At 35.8% G+C, this 20,541-nt stretch overlaps 3 protein-coding genes across 4 annotated transcripts; 2 read left to right on the top strand and 1 right to left on the bottom strand.

Annotated features, from left to right (window-relative positions):
- The first annotated feature begins 992 nt into the window (after window positions 1-992).
- On the top strand, window positions 993-12,784 carry LOC149425026 (pyruvate dehydrogenase phosphatase regulatory subunit, mitochondrial-like). Of its 2 annotated transcripts, XM_089648516.1 has the most exons (10): window positions 993-2,030; window positions 2,364-2,589; window positions 4,081-4,402; window positions 5,729-5,883; window positions 6,817-6,956; window positions 7,090-7,104; window positions 8,229-8,699; window positions 9,031-9,177; window positions 9,706-9,878; window positions 10,115-12,784. In XM_089648516.1, the coding sequence occupies exons 1-10, from the start codon at window positions 1,245-1,247 to the stop codon at window positions 10,386-10,388; spliced, it is 2,709 nt and encodes a 902-aa protein (XP_089504642.1). In that variant the 5' UTR covers window positions 993-1,244; the 3' UTR covers window positions 10,389-12,784. The 2 variants fall into 2 exon arrangements, with proteins under 2 accessions (XP_089504642.1, XP_089504650.1); XM_089648524.1 differs by lacking the exon at window positions 7,090-7,104.
- A 73-nt stretch (window positions 12,785-12,857) lies between these two features.
- On the bottom strand, window positions 12,858-15,045 carry Dtwd2 (DTW domain containing 2). Its single transcript, XM_089648536.1, has 2 exons — window positions 14,731-15,045; window positions 12,858-14,658 (listed from the first exon to the last, which is right to left on the bottom strand). The coding sequence occupies exons 1-2, from the start codon at window positions 14,835-14,837 to the stop codon at window positions 13,965-13,967; spliced, it is 801 nt and encodes a 266-aa protein (XP_089504662.1). The 5' UTR covers window positions 14,838-15,045; the 3' UTR covers window positions 12,858-13,964.
- Window positions 15,046-15,193: 148 nt separating this feature from the next.
- Tmem63 (transmembrane protein 63) lies at window positions 15,194-20,124 on the top strand. The gene has a single exon (XM_089650914.1). The coding sequence runs from the start codon at window positions 15,306-15,308 to the stop codon at window positions 17,526-17,528; it is 2,223 nt and encodes a 740-aa protein (XP_089507040.1). The 5' UTR covers window positions 15,194-15,305; the 3' UTR covers window positions 17,529-20,124.
- Window positions 20,125-20,541: the final 417 nt, after the last annotated feature.

Below are 20,541 nucleotides of genomic sequence, written 5' to 3'. Positions count from 1 at the left end.
GATTGCGCAGCAGTTAACAGTTCTCGCCTCGACAGTTGATTTTTTGGCACTGGAGAGTGATCATCTCGCCCCCCCCCTTGGGGCGGTCGCCGAGGAAGCTGCCCTCTCGGCAGTTCTCATCTCGCCTCAACAGTTAACAGTTCCCAGTCAGCACTCGACAGTTCCCATTCCGCACTCGACAGTCATCATCTTGGGAGTCATCATCCTGCCCTCCCCCTTTGAGCGGCGCCGAGGCTCTGCCGACCAGGAAACTGCCCTAGCAGAAGTTACCGTCTCGCCTCCGCCGAGAAACTTTCTATTCTCCCCCCTTGGAGCGGCGCTGAGGCGCTTCCGACCAGGGAGCTGCCCTAGCAGGAGTTACCGTCTCGCCTCCGCCGAGAAACTTCCTATTCTCCCCCCTTGGAGCGGCGCTGAGGCGCTTCCGACCAGGGAGCTGCCCTAGCAGGAGTTACCGTCTCGCCTCCGCCGAGAAACTTCCTGCTCTCCCCCTTGGAGCGGCGCCGAGGATCTTCCTACCAGGACGCTCTTGCCTCTCAAGAGTCGCTGCCTGCCGACTCCGCCCTTCGGAGCCTTGGCCCAGGCTGAACTAATTCCGCCCTTCGGATCCAACCCAAGTTGCCGCTTGTGTGATGTCGGTGATAAGTGCGAACGTGGAGATCCGCGGTTCAATATAAGAACTATTATTTACGACTAGATTAAGACTAACCCTTCTTTATACATTTTTATTAAATAAATTTTAACAGTGTTTTGTAACTAAGTAACTTCTTTTTTTCTCGTTCCTCCTTTTCTTTAGCTTGAATAGTATTAATTATTAACCTCCCATTTAGTATAGTTATAACATGCCCAGCTGTTTTTTTTTTCAGATAGGAAAAATATTTTGGTCACACTACTAACGGCGGAATTTCAATGGCAGCACTTGGCCCAACAATATTTTTCAATGACAACACTTGATCCCAATGTCATATTTTATTATTCTATGGTCGAATCGCAAATGTCAAAATGTCATTATTTTCGCACAATGTTATTTTTAATCAAATTCACGTGAGCATATATAATAATATAGCAACTAATTTTCGTAACCTTCACTTCCATAGTAATATGGAAATAAATGATATAATTATCTAAAATATAAAATAATTTTCCCAACGTTTCAACTACCAATAATGATTGTACTTACTCAAGATTATTATTTATAAGATTACATTAAGCTATAATACCAGGACCCGCCTGCATAAATAAGAATAATGGCATTCTTAAAACAACTTCACAACACCCCAAGACGCACCCAGAATAAATTTGTGAAATGTTTAAAAATACTTCCAAATGACCACAACAATTATCCAATTGTAGCTTGCTCAACGAATTACGGTACCAGACATACAGGATTTCCTAGCCAATCACAAGTTGTAATTGCTGGCGCTGGTATTGTAGCTAATTCTGTAGCCTACCATTTATCTCAACATGGTTGGAGAGATGTTGTTGTTCTCGAACAGAAAGAAATTGCTAGTGGTACTTCGGATTTCAGTTCTGGAGTTCTGGGACTATTCAAACCCATAGCCATGCGCAATTTAATCATGCAAAGTATCCGGCTATACAGGCAACTATTTGAGCTGGGCTTTGATATAGGATTAAAACAAACCGGCAGTATTAATCTTGCTCAAACTAGAGACAGAATGATCGCTTTAAAAAGAAGAATGGCGTACAACTTGCCCACCGGTCTGCGCTGCGAAGTAATGAGTCCTAAAGAAATAAGCAGGCTGCATCCTTACTTGAGGACGGATGATCTAGAAGGAGGAGTGTGGATTCCCGAAGATTCCATCGCAAATCCTAAGGCTATATGCATCGCTCTCTCTAAACTGGCCAAGCAAGGTGGAGTCCAGTATTACGAAAACTGCACCGTGCATGATGTGCTTACAGAGAATGGTCACGTTCACGGAGTGCAAACTGACTCTGGAACGGTCAAGTGTGAAGTGTTTGTGAACTGTGCAGGTCTGTGGGCCAGAGATCTGGGCCTTCGCTGTAACCCTCAAGTAGGTTCACATTTTATTTAGACAAACGTATCATATAATATACATAACACCATTTCCATTTGAGAGTTGGGTTGATTCCTTTAATATTACAAACCAATTACAACGCTACCCAAATCATTTATATCTACATATTTGGAATTCATAAAAAGACAGCATTGATTAATATACAAAATATTTCCTTGTGTAATGCTGGTGAGTCATATTTACATTATAATCTGCATGTTGCTTAAGTATTGCTACATCAGTGCATTGAATTATAATTAGTAAACACAAAATTTTGAAAATATATAATCTCAATAAGCATTTTGTAACTAGTAATTGAATTTATTTTAGGTGAGAATTCCCGCCTATCCTGCCGAACAGTTTCACGTCGTTACAGATCTGGTTATTGACACAAACCTTCCGTGTGTGCGAGACCTGGATGGACACACGTACGCCCGGGAGTGGGGACGGAATCTGATGGTCGGATGGTTTGAAGAAGAAGCCAGACCCGCTTTTGAAGATGGAGGAGTGCCCATCGATTGGAAAAATAATCTCAAACGTGATTATAAACATTTTTGTAAGTATACAATTAATTGATTCCATTTAGTATGTATGTACATCTTATTGGAAAAAATATATATTGGTGAGAAGCATATAACTTAAACGGCTGGGAATAGATTTTTTTAACATAATAAATAACATAATATGATTATAAGCCCATATTAAACACATATTTTGCCGTGGTCAATTTTTTATGATATTTGGATATGTGATATAAAAGTATGTACACCATAAAAGTTGTAGTGATTTATTTTTGGGGTATTACGCTGTGTTGCGCTAACTCCTTCTTTAGCCAACGTTTCGGACAGCATTGCAGTGTACATATCGGCACACATCTGCCCTGATGATGGACACTGTAATACTGTCCGAAATGTTGGCTAAAGAAGGAGGTAGTGCAACACAGCATAATACCCCAAAAATAAATCACAATAATCTTTTGGCCGTTAAAATTTCAAATCATTTCCACTATTATTTTTTTTTTAAATACTTTTTAGTGTTCCCTTATATCAAAAAGTTATTTAAAATAAGTACATACTTAACACATTTCTGGCGGGTATTTTTTGCGCTGGAGCTGTCTCCGGGCGAAAATAAAGGTCCCACGCAAATTTCTTTAATTTGTTTTAAATCGCTATATCTTCGAAAATTATTAAAATATTTTAGTAAAAATTTCGACGTAGTAACTCAGCATACTCAAGCTATAAAAGTACTAAACGAAAATCGAATATTACTCGAAATGCAACCTTGTAATATGTTTATTACGGTCCGCCCATTGTATTTGCTGCATCGGTATTTGCCCATACCTGCTTCCTTTAAATACGCCCGACATCTCTCGATTAGATTGATAGAGATTTAAATAGGGATAGTCATAAAAACCCTCATTCCAGGAATTGAATTATTACAATAACAAAATATGTTATCTAAATATATACTATATTTTGTTGAAATACCGATGTAAACGAAAGACACGAAGATAAATAGAAAAAGAAGACTTGCATTACGATTTGGTAAGTATTTACGTATGGTGGGACCTTTACAAAGAGATTGGTTATATAATATTAATATAAAAACATTGAATAATTCTGTCTTTTTTGCCATTGAAATGAGGCCGGTGCAAAAGGTAGAACTACCCCATACACCGTTCAGCGTCAATCGACCGACCGGGTAGAACTACCTCTCCCGGCCGTGTATTTGTTACTAAACCTCAGTCGATTCTGTATTAGACATAACTAAAAGTTATTAAAATATTTTATCTTTAATTACAGTTATTATTCAAAAACAGCTTACCTTTGAACCTAACTTTGTAAGAATTTTGGAACTAAACAATTTGTTTTTGTTTGTTTTGCCTAACGGTAAAGTAAAACCTTATTTTATTTGATGGGTACTTGAAGAAATAACGGCGGTTACTTACCAAATTCTCAGAACATGACCCGGCAATGAATATGTTTTCGCAACATCAGCACTTTATGAGTTAATATAACATTGAAATCAATTTGATTTATTTTTATAGACCCTCTCTGGGAAAAGGCTATACACCGACTGCCAATTTTAAAGAATATTCAGAAGCCTAAGTTGATCAACTCAGCCGACAATTTCACCCCAGACGGGAGATGGATTTTGGGCGAATCTCCGGAAGTGAAAAACTACTTTGTAGCTGCTGGAATGAACGGAAATGCGCTGCAAGGAAGTGGAGGAATAGGGAAGCAATTAGCCGAGTGGATTGTTGAAGGAAGACCCATGAGTGACTTATTGCCATTTTATTTGTCAAGATTCTTAGATTTACACAACAACAGGCAATATTTGCAAAAAAGGATTAAGGAAGTGGTCGGAAGGTAATTATTAAGTGCATTATTTTAATATAAAAATTAACATACGTGGTAAGTTCTTAAGCCTAATACATGCATGTTTCAAGGTTTATGTTGGAGATATCAAGGGACATATTGTTTAGCAGCACCTTTCCCTGTGTCTTGCAGTGCTGAGCCAATACATCTGGTCTGCAATGTGGTACGCATAGCGGAATAGTGGTTCCGTCCCTGGCAGTAGTTGTTTCGTACAAACAACTTATAGCATTCCAGGAGGTATGGACTATCTATCAAATTATGCCTAATTTTATACGCAACGGCCCCCCTCCTAGTCAACTGTAGGTTTTTTTGGCGCGTCTCAGAGAGCAAATATTCATTAAGAATAAATTGCGAGTACTCACTGTACGTTCTCATACCTGAGAAAAGAATATTGTATTTGTTCCAATATTTCAATTTTTTTTGTTTTTGTGTGGCACAATCAAGGCAGAAGCGTAATCTAATTTGGATCTTATGATCCAGTTTAACGTAGAAGTCATGGCTTTGGGTTAAGTAAACTGTTTATGATTGACTAAAGGTAGAGAAAGGATAAACGGAGAACCCGGCTATTCAGATCTGGTCATTATGATAGAATATTTTAAAGTTTTATTCTTCCTAACTAAAATTAGCTCTGCGTCCCAACGATTTTGTTGTACATGCATACATTTGATGGAGTGATGTGATAATTTCTTTGACAGTGTGACTTTAAAATACAGTACAAAATTATGTTGTTTATTTTGGTTCTTACAAAGTGTTAAGATGGATTAACTCCTAGGATTATTGTGTATGCAAGATATAATAAATCAGTAAGTAATACCATTAGATAAGATATTATCATAAATATGTACAATATCATTAGTGGTTTAAAACCATTTTATAATTTTTATTTAACATTTTTCTGTATCTCAGCTTATTTTATTGTAATAAATAAAACTAGCGGAGAAAAACCTGTTATTACGGGTAGTGAAAACTTCAACAGTTTTCTTTGAATATTAGAGATGGCGGCTCTTTCGTGTGTAACGAGCTCATGGAGCGAATGTGTATGATGGATGTTACTGTATTAACTTTTGGTGTGCCAACGTTAAATTTTCACCCTCCGCCCTCTGATACTATTTTCGTAATAACATACTTGCTTTTTGAAAAATTATGTTTTTATAAATTATACCGTCTTACCAGATATTGTGTTTAAATATTTATAAAATTATTATATAAACTACAAAAAGTAGTTTTCCCAGAATAGCTCAAAGAAATGATTTTTTTATTGTGTCTATCGGCAACGACGGCACACAAGCGGTTAATATTATCATATGTTTGTTTCAGGCATTACGCAATCCTCTACCCATTCCAATGCGAATACAAGTATGCGAGAAAACTGCGATGCTCCCCCCTTTACACCGTGCTAGAAGAGAGAGGAGCCATTTTTGGTATCAAGATGGCGTATGAAAGAGCATTATACTTCGACACCACATACGAAAGTAAAATAATTTCTCACCATTTATCGTGTGATCTCATAAAACGTACCTGCATATATACCCATACCTGTTAATACCCATAACCGTTAATACCCATACCTGTTTATACCCATACCCGTTAATACTCATACCCGTTAATACCCATTAATAACTCTGAATAATCTTATGAAAATGGCTTTACAGCATTGTAACCGTTTGTTGAAATTATTTTTACAATGAACTTCCAGCGATCCATCGTAAAGGAATGAACCAACCGCTAACCTATGCGACTGTGCATGTACTTGCAATCATGTTGACTTTGGTGATATATGCATTTATGTAGTAATTTTTTTTAAGAGATTCCACAGTACTGTAAGACAAGGTTAAATTATTTGTCACAAAATATTTCAAATAACTTCGGCAAAGCTGCGTAGTACACCAAGTGTCAAGTGCATTATTTGGTTTGCCAAGCTCTACCAACCTCTCAAAGAATAAATACGTAGCCAAACAAAGGGTATAAGTTTTTTTTTTTCATAAAATAAATCACTATTGTAAAGGTCGCAGTAGATGCAGACAAAGTATTAAGTATGTAAGGGCGCCCGCAAACAAGAAACTTTAGTCGTGGTGACAGTTGGAAACTATTCCAAACTTCAAAAAGTCTCGCTAGTGTCGCGTCACTCGGGTGCTCAAATGGATTTTTATACCCGCAACTGTCGCCACCACTAAAAACTCGAGCTCTCTAATATTTTTAACTATATTGCCAGTATTATAATTACAATTTTGAAAAAGACGAAAAAAAAAAATTTCTGTTAAAATCCTTCACATAATCGGTTCCAATTTTGAAAATGACTATTGAAATTCAAAGCAAATTTGAGTTCATTGAACCAGATTTCACGGGGACTTGCAGACAACTGAAATTATTATGTTTGATGTAACGTTTTATTTTTTTTATTGTAGCCGGAACAACCCTTCCCAAGATGCCCCATGGAAGTTTCTACAAACCAAAATTTTTCGACTTCATGAAAAAAGAATATCTGGCGTGTCGTGACGGAGTGGGCATAATTGACATGTCTTCATTTTCCAAAATAAAAATCAGCGTAAGTTTACTTTACAGATAACCTAAATAAATAGAAATCACCTTTTATTTATCACAAATAAGATACTTACTGCAATTACCTAACAAAAGGTACCCCGCTTTATCTAAAATATATATGTTTATTACTTTCACAGTTGGGAATTGATCAAGTGAGTTTCAAGACTCTTGGTAAATAAATGTTTTCTAGTTCACAGCTTTCACATATTCATTTGCTAATTTACCAATAAGTAGTGTGTAGAATAATTATTGTTTTGTGGCCAATTTGGCTTTTGTTTGTATTGCCAAATAAAAAAGTCTAATTTTGTTGTTTTATAATGCACTTTTGTGTTTTTACCATAGACATACAAAACAATAGATCTGTCCATGAGGCAAAAGGGAACAGACCAAGTTGCGATCAGCGGGTAGGTGGCGTGACTGTCTCTCTTTTAAGAGATTTGTCAATAAATGAATCCGAACTGCATACAGGCAACTCGCATTGTCCTGTCATTATCTAGACTTCGAAAATAAAATCCGTTTACGAATAAGTAGTCCTTTATACAACGGTGCGCAAGTTACTAGCTGCCTAAAAACCTTAACTGCAAATCCCAAATCGGGTAAATACATAAATGTTTAGACTTATTTCCAAAATTGAACATTTTGTTACACTATTTAATTAGACACTTTTACAAATGTGTTATAATTTACTCACCTCACTCATTTTTGTGTCGCTACGCAACCCGATTTGTAGACTTGTAGGTTAAAAACGAACATTCAGACCCTGTGTAGAAAAATCCCACAATGGACTGCGCTGCAAACCGTTAACTTACTTTAGCGAACTTTACTTTTCTGCGCAGGGTCTGGTTATTTTACTCTGCACTCTTCAGCAGTCAACATCCTACTGATGTCTTAGTCTTTTTAAAGCATTCTCGAACCCTCCTGGTGTCCAAAAGATGGACATGTGGTTGTCTCCAGCTCGTCGAAATCATGCCCAGATTTTACTTTAGGGCAAGTCTACTATTTTGTTAATGTCTATGGTTTTTTTTCAAATGTATGCTTTATGGATTTATATTGTACTATGTATGTAGGTAGTTGATTTTAATATATTGCTTCTGTGATTGCACTGTATCTTTATCAACAAAAAATTTCGTATCATAAACCTTTTATTTTGACACCTAACGATTGTTAACATTTTGTAAATTTATAATAAGGTTTTTTTTACTTTAACTAACACATGTATCCAACACAATAACAAGTAAAAACACCAATGAAATACTTATTTTCATTAACTTTTCAGTCGGGGTGTAATGAAGTAGTTGAATATCTACAAAATCTATGCTCTAACGATGTTAACATACCTGTTGGAGGTCTCGTTCATACCGGTATGCAAAACGAGGATGGAGGTTATGAAAACGATTGTATGCTCGTGCGATTGGGAACCAGCAGTTACTTCATGGTGTCTCCGACAAGCCAACAGACAAGAATATATGATTGGATGTCGCGTCATCTCCCCAGCGACTATTCGGTCAACCTGAGCGATGTCACGTCAATGTACACAGTCATCAATGTCGTGGGACCCAAGTCTGGCCAGCTGTTAAGTGAAATGTCCAATGCCAAAGTGAATATTTCTCCTTTCACATTTCAATATTTGAATGTTGGCTACGTCTCGGATGTCATGGTTATGGCGTTTACTCATACTGGCGAACCAGGCTACTGTTTATATGTTCCCTCGGAATATGCATTGCATGTGTATGAAAAACTCATGACGGTAAGACTCTAATTCTTGCTTTGCAATAAAGACATTTAGTTATCGTTTACAATTAATAATGGGTACTTGTATATCATCGCGGTTCATGCAAAAGGCACCAAACCACAACATACAAGCTAAAATCATTATTATTTAAAATACAGTTTTAAAGTTGAAATGGAAATTTCAAATTCTTATCTACCCACGTAATATTAGAAAAAAATACATATATCAAAACTAGTGCATGTGGGTTGATGAATTTTGCCTGAACGGTGATGATATTATGTGAGGATAATAAAACCTATACCTGACTACTTGCCATGACTAAAAGTTAATTAAAATTATATTTTAGGTGGGAAGAGACTACGGAGTTCGGGATGTTGGAATTCTAACACAAAGATTTATGAGAATTGAAAAATTCATCCCGTTTTGGGCTGAAGAACTTTCTAGCGCAGTTACACCATTTGAAGTTGGAAATGGTCACCGCGTGAAATTAGATGTAAGAAAAAATATTACAAATTTATAAATCAATACACACATATAATAATGAACACAAATAGACTTGGGTTACAAATTCTTTCCTACAACGAATCTTCTTTTACAAAGCCTGTGATGAACAAACTTTATAAACAAAAACATATTTTTGGTAAAACAATGAGTAAAGCCTCCAATTGTAATATTTAATTATTAAGGACAATATTAGCACCTCTCTAATGAAAATTTGTAAAAGAAAAATCAGAAAAAGATTCACAATTGAAACTAGTACATAAAGATAGCAGCCAATCAAAATATGTATGCGTTAAAAAAATGAAGATGATGTTGGTAGTTCTTTGTCAAAGTATGATACAGTTTAATATGGTCGAATTAGCTCAGTGGTAGAGCAAAGCCCCGGCAAGGCAAGTCCTGGGTTTAATTCCTAGATGCGACCAAATCATTTTCTGATGTTACTTTTCAAATTTTGGTTGAGAGTCGCTAATATTGTCTTCAATAATTAAAATTAAAAATGACAGGAATGCTTTTTTTTTAGAAAGAATATTTCATCGGGAAGTACGCCCTGCAGCATCAGAAGGAAAGGGGCGTATCTAAAAAGTTGGTTATGTTTTATTTAAACAACTTCGATCCTGATGCAGATGTTTGGCCGTGGGGAGGGGAACCCTTATATAGGAATAATCAATTTGTCGGTACTGTCACATCAGCAGGGTAAGTTCTATCCTGTTCTATGGCCGAAATAATTATCATTAAGGTAAAAACACTCAAATTCTCCGCATTTTAGCCACAATTAAGATCTCCACATTTTATAAATAGAGTTAAGATATATTTTAAACAAGAGGTGATGATATATTTGTTACGAACATATTTTATGTTAAGACATTATAATTAATGAGTATATTGGAACCGTAGCAGCACATAACTATATGATATTTTTATGTTTTCAGATACGGGTTTGCAACTGATAAAATGATATGTACAGGGTTCATTCAGAGGCCTGATAACATCCACACAAGAAGTGGTAACGTTCCCGAACACCAGCAAGTCATCACTGATCATTATATCATGGATAAAAGTGCAGAGTATCAGATAGATATAGCGGGACACCGATTCCCGCTGACCCCCCATGTTTACCCACCGGCTATGCATCACGAGAGTGCAGGAATAAAGAAGAACTACCGTCCAACTGTTGTACAAGCTATAACTAGCAATAAGAATTAGATTGCTGCATAATATACGTATTGTATTAACAATAAGGTTTGGATGTTTTGCAGAAATTTGTATGTAATATTGTCATCAAATGCCCATCAGCGCAATTTTTATTTTAAATATTAAAGGTCCCAGTCAAATGCCAATTCTAGTTTTCAAGCATAATAACATAACAGTTCTACTTTTCTGTTGATCAACAATAATTGTTCAAAAGCTAAAACCATAGAATATTAAACCTTTTTGGGCAGTTTTAATGATCCAAATATTTGCCTAAGCGAGAATTAAATTTGCAATACAAAATTGTGTTTACGAAATTTAAAGGGATGGATGTCAAGCGAGTGTAAGTAAGACAGAGCGCTGGGTTATTGGACTAAATGGAGCATTTGTTTCCATATAAATTTTTATGGAAGGGCACCTCTTGTTATCTTCTTTATTCTACGGCAACGGACCTAGAATTATGCTCCAGTCAACCGTGCTGTCATCTGTCATAAAAACCAAACAGGCTGATGAAAAGATAACGCCGGCTTGTCATGGATAATTTAATATTTAAACAAACAGCGTAGCTAGCCTCGTGAAACAAAAAGCAAATGTTAGTCCGTAATTGGCGCAAGCGATTCTGACCTTTTGCTTTACACAAATTCTTTATACATAAGGGTTAAAATCGCATTTAAAAAAAAAAAACGCCGGATTTCAAAAAAGCCCGCCGGCGGTCGAGCCACAGTTGACTGGTTATCTCAAAAATTCAATTCAAAAATTCTAAAGGGCGGTTATCGTCGACTTGATGGTCATCAAATGTCATGTTTGAAACACCAAGCTATGTAAATATATTGCTATGTACATATATTGCTGTGTAACATGCCATTGTAATAATATTATAGTGATAATAATTGTATTGACTTGTGAAATTATTTTACATAATAATGTTTTCTTAATTATGCCATAGCAATACTTTTTTTTGTATGTTGATGTGCAAGTGATGTTACTTAATTTTGATTTATTTATTGAAAAAAATGCCTTTTAAAATAAACTAATTGCCTTTCAAAGCTTTTTCTATTGAAATTTCGAGGCATTAGAAAACTTTTCGGACCACTACAATTAATCCAGCCATTATTTTATTTACAACTTGTATACATCTAGTATAATGTCTTATTTTTTGACAATTAAATTAACATTTCAAAGTGCCATAACTCATGACAGAATTGATGACGCCAGCTAAAAATAGTTTTGTTGACTTACAAATCCTGACAATCTGTGCAAATTTCTTGTTGGCAAAGCTCGCTGTTCAAGAACTTTTGTTTCTTCACACAATCACACTTATGCTTTATAGCGTTATGTTAAGATACCAATGTGGTTTTGAAAATAGCTCACCTTACAGTTTTACTGATAATGTTTAAAAAAAACATACATTTTATCAAACAAATGTATTATACATTAATGCCAATTCACTTTTTTGTAGTTTCATATAAAAGGAATTCTCAAACTGATTGCCATCTCTAATGCAATGTGGGCATGCTGAGTCTGTTCTAAAGGTATTTTAATAGAGCCCGCTCTAAGGAGCTAGCAGCATTGATCCCGGTGCACCGGTGCACATGCGTGAAATTCGATGTACATGAGCGGAACAACCATTCACAGTTGATGTTGGCTTCGTGAGAATGGGCCGCTCCTTCTACTCGTTTTTGTGTAAGATGCAGAGATGTGCTTTATTTCAAATAAATCCATTTCAAATGGAAATGCAAAATGCAAAATGGGTATTTTCCATTTTGCATTTTAAATGCTTTTCTAAAAACCATTTTGCATTTTGCTTGCTCCCTGGTAGGAGCCCTGGCAATTGAGTGATACCATTACAAAACATACTGATTCAAATACTGAACATGGGGCCATGACGCTGTAATATTAAATGTTAGATAGCAGTTTCTATGTTTTTACGTTGGCAACATTATTCCCGCGCAAATTTTTCGTGGTTTCATAATCTGTAGTCGTAGTGTTTTTGGATTTACCATCATGTAATATGTTTGTTCTACATTGATGTCCATTATTAAATTACAAAATTGTTTAAAAATTCTTTAATCATTTTAATTGTTTGACCTGAGAAACCATTTTGCATTTTCAATGCATTTTGAAAATAGGTATTTTGCATTTTGCATTTGAAATGCATTTCTAAAAACCATTTTGCATTTTGCATTTTCAAATGGAAAAGTTTTGACCCATTTCCATTTTGCATTTCAAATGGTTTTGGGTACCCATTTTGCACATCTCTGGTAAGATGGTTCGTATATGGAACGAGCTACCGACATCTGTTACCTCCTTCATATAATCCCTACCTTAACCCACCTCGCAACGCTCCCCAACTGGGTGGCGACATAGCACCCCTGCCTTTACACTGTATAGACAGGGGTGAGGTGTCGCATAATTTTAATTTTTTTAAACTTTCATAATTTAGAGGTATACATTTTAAAGCGTGGTGTTTTCCCTTTCTAGCTGTTTAGTTCATATTTCTCACCATGACATGGGGATGCTGTGTGGAGTGGTTTTTGTAAGAAAGGGAAGGAGAGGAAGATCTGGGAAGGAAAAAGGTATGAGGTGTGAGTAGGAATCTTTGAGTCAGTATGTTCAGGAGTGACAGACATTTGAATTCACCCCTCCCACTCTGGTGCAAGGCGACAGGTCGAGAGAATCCAGTTGGAGGAGTAAAAATATCTCCCTCAAGCAGTCTCCCCAAATCCGGCCTGCCACACAGTAGGCGGACAGATGCGTCCGCCGCTAAGACCTTGACAACCCTCACCCCATGAACCCGGGCACCCCTCCTAAGTAAAACACTGCAAACGTAACCAACCACTTGGGGTAACCTATGAGAAAGGTATCGGTTATCCAATAAATGGTTCCCGGGGCGGTGGTACCCATACCCACCTCCCAAATTGAGCCTATGCAAACTTGTCGCAATCATTCGAAGTGTATGCAACCCATTATACAGTTTGGCCATCTTAACATACATACTTATTTGCGCAAATTGGAGAAAATTTTGTTTTTGCAAATTAACGTTTCTGTAAGCCATTTGCCCGGTATACCATTTTGCCATATTAACGTACATGCTTATTTGTGCAAATAAGATTGATCTTGTAAACAGAGCTTAAAAGATATTTTAAAATAATAAAAATTACAAATGTTTGATTCCGCGTCTATTTTATGGTCCAAAATTTTTATACATAATACTATGTTCAATCAATAATATTGCATTAGGTACATTGGAATAATATTATTAATATTGATTAAAAATAAGGCAGCGAAGAGATATTGCTTGTTTCATAAACAGGTAATTTTATCATATTTGTCCGATACAATTTGCATTATATATAATCTTTAACAATTTGTACTATTACATATTGCGTGGTTTGTAATTATTTTATATTCTACACAGCAAAAAGTTTGTTTATAGAAGCAGCTATTAAATCCTTTTTTTATTTATTTTAATTTGATTCAAGAATGCTTTTATTTCAAATTAAATCCAATTTAGCTTGAAGCTATTTATTGCTTATTAGCTATTTTTCTCGTTGACTGTGATTGTTTGCTCTTCAGTGAATTTATTGCTTATTAGCTATTTTCGTCGTTCACTGTGATTGTTTGCTCTTCAGTGGATTTTAATAATTTGGACAATCTTTTCCCAATTAATTTAGGATATGTTTTGGTCTTTAACCGAAACTCTTTTGATTGGTGGGTGACAGCCCCATTTTTCATTTGAAATTCACAAAGGGCATGGAGGGGCCTCAGAAGGATTTCTCTATAGATCGAGTTACCTTCCAAATATGTTAAGGCTTCGGCCCCTGTTTCTAGGGTACTTAAACATCCGTCTGTTGGCTGTGTTCGGATTATGTAGCTACTCGTTTCAAAAGTCATCAATTTGATCTGTCTAATATTGTGGAGAATAGGGCTCGCTACATATATAGCTTTTGCTTGAGGCCATGTTCCATCAATCAATACAATATTATACCCTGCATCAGATTTGCTTACCGGATCAATTTTTCGCAAATCTACAGATTCTTTACTTGGAAACAGTAAAAGTGTGTTGGGCGATGTTAACATCTCGCGCAGTCCTTCATGTTTAGTCGCTGGGAATCTTTTTCCTTTGAATGTGAGACATTTCTGATCAGCTAGCCCCAAGTTTAGCATTGGCGCTGTTCTCAAGCATCGTCGCTCTTCCGCTGGATGCTGCAGTAGAATAATACGGCTCGCTGGGTTGAGTCGTTCTTCAGGAAGAGCTGAGCACCAACAGACAACACTTGGACGGCTGAAAAAACGCAACTTTATAGAAATCTATTGCATTTAATAATAGAAAGACATAAAAAGCTTATATACTAACCGACACTGACTGCAGATGTTCCTCATTTTTGGAGGATCAGCGGGAATATTTGAAAAATCTCCCCAAACTTCTTCCATCAAACTACACATTTTTTCAGAAGAATACATGAGCGATGTTTCAATGAAAAAAAGGTTAGGTGGATTGTTTTAAAATATGGACCCTTGATATTCAGACGGTATATTAAAAATAGTATTATTATGCTTACTATCATAATAATCTGAACACCTTCTTCAAATCGTGTTTTAAATCATATTTTGAAATAATATTGTTCGCGTACATATTAATATTTTAATAGTTACGAATGTGACAGCTGAACCATAGAAATATACGGTTAATTTAGAAATCCTAAACAGCAAGAATGCTGTTAGAAACGCAGCGCGCTTGAAGACACGCCATCTAAAGTTACTTTTTTAGTGATCTATTGTAATTCTAATGTTGGCATTTCCAAATGGACAACCTGAATATCTTTGTGTTGTGACAGATGCTGTCATTGTTATGTGTCATCTTTACTGTTACATTTTCACTATGGAATAAAATAATTTACGTACATGTGTTAAAAAGTGATTGACCTAAATATGGAAGCTTTTGAAAGTTTATTCCTCGATAAAAACTCGACTCCCAATACGGACAATTGTATGCCACAAAAGCATAATAATACGATATTTATAACAAATGCGTACGAAGGTATTCCAGAAACACTAACTTTGAACGTTGTTTGTTGGATCTGCCTACTTCTGTTATTTGCCGCACTGCGTCGAACTGCTTGGAATTATGGCCGTCTAGCTCTAGTCCAGCAAACCAACAAATGGACTCATTTATTCTACAACACCTGCGATGGCGAAGTTTCCTCCGAAGCTGAATCTGGAATGGACTCCATCGCTATAGATGCTCAGTACTGTTCATGGATTCCAGCTATATTTAAACTGTCAAGAGAGCAAATTAAAGCACGGTGCGGGCCTGATGCAGTCCACTATTTGTCTTTCCAAAGGCATCTTATTACGCTGACATTCTTCATAACGCTTGTATCCCTTATTGTTATTTTGCCTATTAACTTCCAAGGCAAATTAGAAGGAGACAGGAAAACATTTGGGCATACAACCATCAGTAATCTGGAACCAACATCATCGTGGCTTTGGGTACATGCGATTATCGGGTTTTCATACTTGCCAATTTCCATACTGCTGATGAAGAGATGCACAGGAAGAAAGCCTCCACCAGACTACGCCACCAGAACCTTGATGATCACCAACATCTCCAAACCTGACAGGAATGCAGTCACCATCAAGACTTACTTGAAACAACTATTTCCCGAAGTGGGGATTTTGGATGTACAGATGGCTTACAATACCAGGAAGCTAACCAAGCTGGATAGTAAAAGAGAAGTCGCCTTTCAAGCTAAAGTATATTCTGAAATCTATTTGAGAAGAACTGGAAAACACATAATGGTCAAACCAAAGATGTGTGGTGAACAATCTGACGGCATTGAATACTACTCAACGGAAGAGACTCGACTGTCTGCGGAAACAGAAAGGAGGAAGGCCAAGGCCCTCTACGAGCCGCTGGGAATAGCTTTCGTCACGGTTTCATCTCATCAAGAAGTGGAACATATTATTACACAATTCCGACCGAGTTCCTTCCGCAATTGGCTTTTAAACCGGGCCCCTGCTGCAACAGACATATTTTGGGAGAATTTAAGTGTAGATCCCGGAGTGTGGTACACCAAGGCTTTCTTTGTGAACTTTTCCCTCTTCATCGTATTGTTCTTCCTGAGCACGCCCGCAATTATTGTCAACACTATTGATGCTTTCGAGCCCGGTGCAATCACTAAAATAAGTCCGCTGATATCAGAGTTCTTACCCACCCTTCTCCTCTGGACCATGGCCGCACTTCTGCCAGTGTTAGTTTCATATTCCGACCAATGGCTTTCTCATTGGACCCGTTCTCAACAAACATACTCCATTATGATGAAAACATTCATTTTCCTACTAATGATGACCCTGATTCTTCCATCTTTGGGTTTGACCAGTGTTCAGGCATTTGTGGAATGGACATTCCAGCCTGAGAACAGTACTTACCGATGGGAGTGTATCTTCTTGCCTGATAAAGGTGCCTTCTTTGTAAATTACGTGATTACTTCTGCCTTCATAGGTACAGCCTTAGAACTCATCCGTTTCCCCGAACTTTTCATGTATGCATGGTATTTGTGTTTGACCAAGTCCAAAGCCGAAAAAGCATCCGTTCAAAAAGCTATTTTATTAGAGTTTCCGTTCGGCGTTCACTACGCTTGGACCCTGGTAGTGTTCACTATCACCACTGTCTACAGTGTAGCGTGTCCACTTATTACTCCCTTTGGAATGGTCTATTTGCTTTTCAAACACTTTGGTGATAAACACAACCTTTACTTTGCGTATGGTTCCAGTGATATGAGTGGGGTGGAGGGGGGCAAGATTCACGCAACTGCAGTTCGCTTGGTCAGAATATCAGTGTTGCTGCTGCAGATCAGTATGGCTGCTCTGGCTGGGTTGCGGGGTGGAATGGATGCCAGAACCATTGTCTTGATACTCTTTACTCTCGTCACTCTTGGCATGTTTTTAATGCTCAGTCCTTTCCCCAGTTGCAAATCAGTTCCTGTGCCTATAGAAGGTCAAATTCAGACTAATGCCAAGTATATTGCCCCAGTTTTGCTTAAACCACTCACCGGTCAGCCATCAAATATACCATCCATAAATGACTATGGTTCCTCAGACATTGGAGAATCTAGCAACCAAAATAGTTCAGGCAATGTTGTAAACCTTTAAACATTTAATAGGCTAATCCGCTAATGCTAATGGTTCTTCTAACCTCTACATTTTGACTCTTTTATTTTTCATCATTTTATAACCTACATCAGCATTATAAAACATCCAGAATCTGCCAAGTCCCTTTATGGTGATGCGCTTCCAAATATTCATTTATTAGACATAATGTAATCACATTTTTTATCTAACTTTATATTACCATTTCTAATGTGAAAAGTTGTACCTAATGTTGCAATGCACCTTTAGATTTAAGTTTAGACAAAATTGTAATATTTAGTTTTATATTTATTTATATAATGAGATAGGTGATTGCTTTCGCTGAATTTGCACCCTAATAATTAAATGAATCACTGATTGATTTTGTAATTTGGGCAATAATGGGTACCTAACATTGTCTGCTTTTGCTGAAGTTAAATTTACAATATTTGACCATTTGAATTTTATGTATTAGTACATAGAATATCAATAATTTAGAATGGATGTTTACATTTACTCTAAATTCAATAAAGATGACGGAACTCTAACTTTATACTTTAAATTATAATATTTATATCTGTAAATGGTGACACAAAATTTTATCTTATGTGTTCTGGAAAATTTTGTATAATTTGCTAGATTATTTATATTATCATTGCTGATATTGGATGTGAACATGTTTGTTTTCAAAGACAAATCCTTAGTAATATATTTTGATTACACCATAATATGTGATGCATATGTAGATTATTATTTCAATTCACAAAGACATCACAAATTATAAGGAGTTTATTTTTAAGGACCGGTATTTCTCACCACTAATGAAATATCATGAAATTTAAAAAAATTAGATAAATGTTGCGATGAAAACTCAATATTAATATATTTTCATTAATATATCATCATTAATAATTAATTTGTTAAATTGCCTTTTTTATTGACTAGTTTTTAAAATGAGGTTTAATTTGTTTTACTAATTTAATTATTAGGTAACTTTTAATGTTTACTTTTGCCTATTTGAAAAAATTACAGGACTTTTGACAACTAAGCATAATATTTTGTTCTATAAAACAACATTCCATCATTTTTTCAATGCATATCTTCGGTGAAGAATTTAAATAAATGTCTGTGATTGAGTAAACTGTAATGTCAATTATATTAAAAGGATTCTTCATTTTTCAAACCACCAATTCTTTAGTAATGTTTTTGAAATCAAAACTGCAATATTATCATTTGTCGAAAATAATTATTTCAGACTGTAAAATCTTCAAGAAACGAATAATATATAAAACCTTTTTTTAATTAATATCCAATAAAAAACCAAGTATTCAAACTCCCGAAGGGAACCTTTTGTTACCATTTTATATTCATTTATAAATATTCAGTATTCCAAAATTGCATGAAACCTAATTCGTAAATACATTGTTTAACCTTAATGTTCCTATCTTTATCGTCATAATTTGAGGTATGGTGTGTAAGTGTATATGATTTATTAGCATTTAAGTAATCAAAATAATATATATAAATGTGGTCATATCACTGAGAGCTGCGTTGTAACCTCTTTTTCTATTATATGTGTTATTTATGAGAAAGAGGGGGAGGTTACGGCTGATTTGTCAGTGATAAGCCATTAAAATTATTTAACTTTTTTTTTGTAAATAGCTTAACATGTATCAATTTAATTAATAAAGCTTTTCTTTTTTGTTTCTACGCCAAATTATCATTTTCTTTTGTAGGATCTAAGTTTTCTATCATATACTGCGCCTCAATCAGATATATATATTTATAAATACTAGTGGGCCCGGGCAGACATTGTCCGCCTTTTATCTGTTATCGGATATTTTATGCATTTGACATACATAGAATACATGCGCAAGTAATATCCATCGTATATATTGTAGACATTTCCTTTGATTCAATCATTTCAGCAGATTGTGATTTTTGTTCAGTACCGTTCTATACTCTTAAAAGTGCCTTAAAGTATACATATGTCTTTCAGTGTGACAGATTGCTGTACGAATACGATACATTGAAAACACTTTCGATATACATTTATTTCTTTTTTTATTCATCTCATATTCAAGGTAATAAATAAAATTTAAATTCTTACTTGAAAATGGATAAAAATTAAATGTTATAAATGAGGTAAATAAAGATTGATTCTCAAGTCTAAACAATATTGTTGTTTTGAATTATAGTAATGAATTTTAATTTAATGTGGTGCGATTTGGTGAACTTTTGCCAATATGAATAGATAAAGCTTAAGCAACTTGACAGATGACCCTTTTTTCCTATAAAAAATCAATTGCATTATAAAATATTGAGAGGGGGGGGCGTAGAGAAGTTATATCAGCAAGGTGTATCAGCAACCTGATTGTATGGTTTCTGATAATTTGTGTTTTAGCAATTTTAGCTGCGTTATTATCAAGTTGATTTTTATCAATGTAACTATTTCACAAAGAGGCAGTGTTTTTTTTATCCTGTGGACCCGCTCACAGGCGCCTGTGAGTTCTGCTGATTGTGTTGGATTGATTTTGTCAATTGCTGCTTTTTTTAAGTGTTTGCTCTCATCTTGCTTTATTGGTGTTGTATTGTCATCTTTGAAGTTTTGAAGGCATCTGGAGGAGATATCTGACACCTTCGCGAAACTTCACTTTGGCTTAAGTTGTTTTGGTCTTTGGTCGTAATTCACATTCAGAGTTCTGCACTACCGAGGTAACCTTTTTCTCATATACCCGGTGAATACTAAAATAAATTGTACGTTTTTTTATTAGAAATCTGATACAAAATTATTTACCCAGCAACTCAAGGTGTGACGAATTGCCAATCAGTTTTGGTTTTTTGCTTTGTCTGATACACAAAAAATTGTTGGGAGTGAATACTTTCCTTTCTCTTCGAATGAGTCACTTACAGCTTGACACCTTTAACTTTGCAGTCGGTGGTTTCACTAATGTTGATTTTATGGAAACAAAAAAATATGCCTTTAAAAACAGTTCCAATATTTGACCTCCTCCAAAGCTACTAAATGCACGTCAAT

Source organism: Hesperophylax consimilis, chromosome 3 (assembly GCF_061612785.1).
Source record: "Hesperophylax consimilis isolate HC1 chromosome 3, BYU_Hcon_1.0, whole genome shotgun sequence".
NCBI lineage: Eukaryota > Metazoa > Arthropoda > Insecta > Trichoptera > Limnephilidae > Hesperophylax > Hesperophylax consimilis.
This window is presented reverse-complemented; position numbering and strand designations above follow the sequence as displayed.